The 5,553-nt window shown below is 31.1% G+C and overlaps 1 protein-coding gene across 1 annotated transcript; it reads right to left on the bottom strand.

Annotated features, from left to right (window-relative positions):
• Positions 1-272: 272 nt before the first annotated feature.
• LOC123910293 (tetraspanin-6-like) lies at positions 273-2,867 on the bottom strand. The gene is made up of 3 exons (XM_045961391.1): positions 2,266-2,867; positions 1,278-1,597; positions 273-536 (listed from the first exon to the last, which is right to left on the bottom strand). The coding sequence occupies exons 1-3, from the start codon at positions 2,755-2,757 to the stop codon at positions 497-499; spliced, it is 852 nt and encodes a 283-aa protein (XP_045817347.1). The 5' UTR covers positions 2,758-2,867; the 3' UTR covers positions 273-496.
• Between the last annotated feature and the right edge of the window lie 2,686 nt (positions 2,868-5,553).

Here is a 5,553-nt window from a genome sequence, read left to right as displayed (position 1 = left end):
ATAATAATCTTATAAACAAAAGAGAACAATATGAAAAGAGAACATGTCCCTATGTGTTGAAGCATCATCTACTTAAAATGTCAAATATAAATAATTAATTATCGTGAAGTTTCCAAAGAAATCTTTCATTTAATTTCAAATTTCAAAATTTTCAAATTTAAGTAAAGTTTCAAATTTTTCATTTAATTTTTTTGAAAGTAAAGAACAAATATGAACACTAAATTAAGTGAAGAGAACTCAAGAATTCTTTAGTAAAAATAAAACAAAACCCATGGAAGAAAAGAAACATTAAAGCTGGAAAAGCATAGATCTAGTATAATTCTTGAAACAAAGCAAAATTAAGATTTGTACAAAAGCAATATACAATCATAGTTAAAACAAAAGGTCTTAAATTTCTTTTACATGATGAACATATGGACCAAGAAAGTAGTTAATTAATGTCACAACTTTAGAGCACACACAATGTCATGATAGACACCATTGCTTCTTCTTTTTTCTAAAAAAGCTGCTCCTTCTTGTCATGCCACCATCTCCAGCTGCAGTAAAAAAAAGCAGATCAAAGCATTAGTTAGCAGTCAAAAGACCTCGGCATCTTCATATGGTTTTCACATGGGCAACTTCAAAATATTTTATAGATTTTAAAAAAAAATTATGAATGTGCTAGTAGTTAAGTTAAGAATCTTAAAAAGTCTCGCATCAGATGTAAGATGTCCCGTATATGAGTTTATAAAGTAGAGACAATTCTCACTTACAAGTTTGTATGATGAGGATTGTCTCTACTTGATAAACATATATTCATGTCATCTCGCAATCGATCTGAGACTTGTTAACACACATTGAGCTTGGGGGGCGATTATAACAGTAGATGGCCCGATCAGAAATCTGATAGCGGACAGTTCAACAAATTGTGGAGGAGACTTTCATACCATCTTAGAATCGAGAGTTAAGTTTAACTCAACTCTACAAAATCAGCTTGTAAGGTGAGAATTGCTTCTACTTTATAAATTTATACACATGTCATCTCACTTCTGACGTGAGACTTATTAACAAAGAATCATAATTAAAAAACTTAAAAAACACATTTAATTTTAGTCCATAAAGTAAAGAATTTATCTAGTCGGAACAAATATGACCATCTAAATATAAAATAATTTTTTTATGTCTAAAATATTTGATCTTAATCAGGATGACTGCATGCAGTTTTTACCGCATACAATTCCTTAATTAAAAGGGGTGTAATGTAATTTACTAATTGATAAGATTAGAATTAAACTCACCAATGGTAATCCCATCTTGGTCTAATTTTACTCATACGATTTTCACCATGTTGATAATTAGTATCAGCTCTTCTTGCATTCCTAAAAGCACAACATCCAATGGAATATATTCCTATAAGAAAAACAAGAACAACAACACTAAGAACAGAGACTTTGTGCCAATCTCTTCTTATGTTTTCAAGAACACCAGCTTTGCATGAATTACAGTCATAGCATAGTAAATTTGGTGCATTGTTCCAACGGTAGCAATCATTATCTTGTGTCACTAATGTTGTTTCCATGTTGTAGTTGCATGCTGTTGGTGGTTTGCAACATCCAGACTGCAAATTTATTCAACAATTTGATTAACAAAAAATTAAACCAAATTAAATTAATAAAAAAAATTAAACCAAATTAATTATGAAGCACAAACACTCACGTTAGCGTATCCCCGTGTCTGATAAATTACATTGAATTATGTTTTTTTTCGAATTGTCACTGTTCGTTTTGTTTCTGGTGTTCATGTATGTGACGTTGATTCATAAATTATAAGTATTAGAATTAGAATTATCTTTTTGTTTATAATGTTATTTTTAATTGAGAGATTAGTGAATTTAATGTGTTATTAGTTGGGCCTTATCCACTTTTCAGGGAAACAGATTCCATGTTGTAGTTTTTAATACTGTTTTTACACTGTGTTAGATCAAAATTGTCCGATTTAAATTGTACGGTTGAGATTGTATAAAGTGATCGTCCGATCTATAACTAATGGTATCAAGAAAAAAGCTCCCATACATAGAACACACAAAGTGAAAAAAAGAAAAACAAGAAAAGCCCAAATGATATATATATGAATCTACACTTAAGGTACTAGTTCATTGGTAAGAATTTGGCCTTGTTATCTCAAGGTGTCGAGGTCAAATTATCGGAGATAATTGTAAAATGGTCATTAATATAACTTCAATTAATAAAAAAACTTATAGAGAAGGGAAAACAATCATTGGTGTACCTGAATTGGAGACATATCCTTCTCCATAACATCAAGAGAGGTCCAAGAAGCAAGTTTAGAACAACTATTAGACCCTATAATACAACTCCTCATAGTACTCCAATATTGAGGTTCCTTAATCTTATTCTTCAACCATGTTGAATAATTCTCAAGATGAAATTCCATATAATTTCTACCAGGTACTTCTACACCCCCACCTTGACTAGTCACAACAAATCCAAATATAGTCAAACCAAAAATTGCTGCTATTAGCAACAACATAACTACTAAATACACCCATAGTGCCCATGCCACATGAAAACATGCTCCTATAAAACCAATTAGTGAAATCACAAGAACAATAAATCCTATGATTAAAAGTGGTGTTTGGAAGAAATTTTCACATGTTGTTGTGCTTCTTGAAAGCCATAATCCTGCTCCTATTATTGGTATTGATGCTAAGAGTGTGAAAAAGTTTAAGAATCCTATTACACTGTTGCTGAACCGTTGCATTATGATGATTTTTGCTTTGGTTCTTGTGAGGTTTCTTTCACTTTATATAAATAAATAAAAAAAAGGGACATGAATGAAAATAGGACATATGCACTTGTTCTATTTTTGTTAAATTATTATGTCACTTGCATAAAGTTTGGAGTATTTATTTCAATATACATTCTTTCAACTTTCTATACATGATTGATCAGGAACTTTTTATTTTAGTCCAGTAGTTAGAATTTCACTCTTAAGTCAAATAAGTAGGAGTACTAGAGTTCGAACCAGTAGTTAGAATTTTACTCTTAAGGTGAATAAGTGGGTTCGAACCTTAATCCCTACATATTATATGTAATGTCCTTGCCAATTGATCATAAACTTTTTTTATTCGTTGAGAATATTAATGTTAATAATAATATCACTATAGAAAAAGTTCATTCTTATTCTTAGCTTAGGTAGTAAGATATTCACAATTTTTGAGTGGTTCACTTCTATGCCTATCCAATGGGAATATAATTAATCAAAGAATAAGAATCAATATTAGAAAGGAATTTTTATGGGGTAGAGATGAATCATAGAAAAAGGTTTTTTTTTGGTTAATGGTTGGGAGAGTTTTTGTCAATTTAAAAAAAAAAAAAAAAGATAGAGGTCTAGAGTCAAAACATTGATCTATATCTAATGTGAAGCTGCAACACTATTTTTTAGTGTTTGCATCTAACTATACACGAGGTGTATGGGTAGCCATTTGAGAAAAATAATAGGTAGAGGAATCAACAAATATGATGCACACACAAGCCTAATGTATAAATTCACAATTCACAACATTCATAATGTTTAAAAATGCAAGACATGTCATTCATTATTGATTATTCAATGCAAGATTTGAGCTACAACTACTTCATCGGTGCATCTAGATACATATAACTTCCTTGTGAGCGGAAGAGAGTGCGCCATCAACATTTATAGAGACAAGGAGCATCTAGTCGGGGTGATTTGGAGTGTCAATGACATGTAAGACCCCTTTAGACTCCTCCACCAAGGTCGAGTTCGGCTCTGAGTAGATAGACGCATAAGCAAATATCATTTTTTAAAATTAAAAAAAAAAATTAGAATTAAAAATAACTGACTACACAAACATTTACATATATTATGTTCCTTCAACGGTAGAGATGAGTAGTACATCCTTAAGTATTCTCACGGCTTAGACCCTTTGGGTCTTTACGAGACTAATTTTCGAGTTTTTGATAAATAAAATTAAGGAATAAACTCAGGTTCAGTTGAAGGAGAAGATGAAGATTAGGGCAAATTACACTGACCTACCCTGAGGTCCTTTCATATAACACTAATACCGTTTTTTACTAGACACTCACCCCCCCCCCCCCCCCCCCCGTCTCCTTAACACCGTTAGAATCCTAGTTAACTTACGTTTGTGCACCAAAGACCAACTCCAACACCAACCAAAAGCATCACCAATATCAAATAGAGAATGCTCATGAGAAAACACCTTCATAATAACGTCCGTAGATGATTTTGGATGCTAGTCGAAAATAGGATTTTCTTATTACTTTTATTGGATTTTGTTGTTCTCTAGGTGTGGAGTTTCGATGTAATGGTTTTGTAGTATTTTTTTGAGTCAAGATTGGTGAATTGCCTTCTCTTTTAGATCAACTATGAAAGATTGTGATCAGATTTTAAGGTTCATACTAGAAGGGAGGTGGTTGTCACTTTTATTAAAAAATAATAAGGGAGGTTGGTGTTGAGTCAAAAATTAGAGGGAATGTTAGTGTTATACGAAAGGATTTCAGGGGAGGTGAGTGTAATTTTCGCAAAAAATTATGGTGTGATGATAGCCTAAGGTGAAACAACCGAATTTGTGTTTAAACCTATTTTGTGGTGGAATAACGTTTTTGCATGTTTTGGGAATTTATGTTGGTGATGCGGTTGTTGTGCTATTTTCATTTTACTTGTTTTTCTTGTAATTGAACTGGATATATTATTTTTTCTCATTCTAAGCATTTAATATATATATTTCGTTTAGCTTCCTAAAAAAACAAAATTGGAAGAGGGGCAAGGGCAATAGTAAATACTAGGAAACAAAGGTGCAAAAAGAAACCCATGAAAATGTGTGCAAAAGTAGTATGGCCCAACACATAGCAAATGTAAACTATAAAAAAAAAAAAGGTGCACATAGTAGTATGGCCCCAAACATATATTTTATTTTTAAATCCTAAAAAAAAATAAACCAAAATATTCAAACTACAATTCTATTGTTTTTAGAAGAATTCTTTTTAGTTTATATTACTCCCTCCATCACTTTTTATAAAATATAGTTTGACAAAAAAAATTGTCTCTTTTTATAAGACACACGTATTACTTTCGACGTATAAAAGTTATGGGAAATAAAAAATGTAGAAGTGCAAAAGTGCAACACTAGAATAATAATCCTCTTTTTTTATTTTTAAGATAAAATTAGATGCGACTATAAGTAGAATATCATAATCTTATTTATATGGAATGAATTTGGTGCCTAAAAATATCATCTATGCTAAGTAGAATTATCACCTTTCAAATTAGTCAATATCATAATCTTATCTTAATCTTAATAAATATAAATGCATGGTTGTATTGCATACAATCCTAACTCGCCAAAATGATTTTTCCATGCAAATTCTAGCTCGCTTAAATATTATTAAAAACAAGTTATAAACCCAAAGTTAAAAGAAGTGCATTGTAAAATACGATTAATTACTCTCATTTGTTGCCAAGAAAGACTCTACGGTATGCATATATGGCATGTGAAGCATTGTATGAAGTATC

The sequence above is a fragment of the Trifolium pratense genome, linkage group LG2 (genome assembly GCF_020283565.1).
Source record: "Trifolium pratense cultivar HEN17-A07 linkage group LG2, ARS_RC_1.1, whole genome shotgun sequence".
NCBI lineage: Eukaryota > Viridiplantae > Streptophyta > Magnoliopsida > Fabales > Fabaceae > Trifolium > Trifolium pratense.
The sequence above is the reverse complement of the archived record's forward strand: the minus strand, read 5'-3'. Positions and strand labels throughout refer to the sequence as shown.

What these genes read in the sequence shown, in the direction of transcription:
- LOC123910293 (XM_045961391.1), bottom strand. Translation starts at nt 2,757, where the DNA reads ATGCAACGGTTCAGCAACAGTGTAATAGGATTCTTAAACTTTTTCACA. An exon ending in AGGATATGTCTCCAATTCAG is followed by an intron (nt 1,598 to 2,265) that starts GTACACCAATGA and finishes ATAAATTTGCAG; the next exon opens with TCTGGATGTTGCAAACCACC. An exon ending in CCAAGATGGGATTACCATTG is followed by an intron (nt 537 to 1,277) that starts GTGAGTTTAATT and finishes TTTTTACTGCAG; the next exon opens with CTGGAGATGGTGGCATGACA.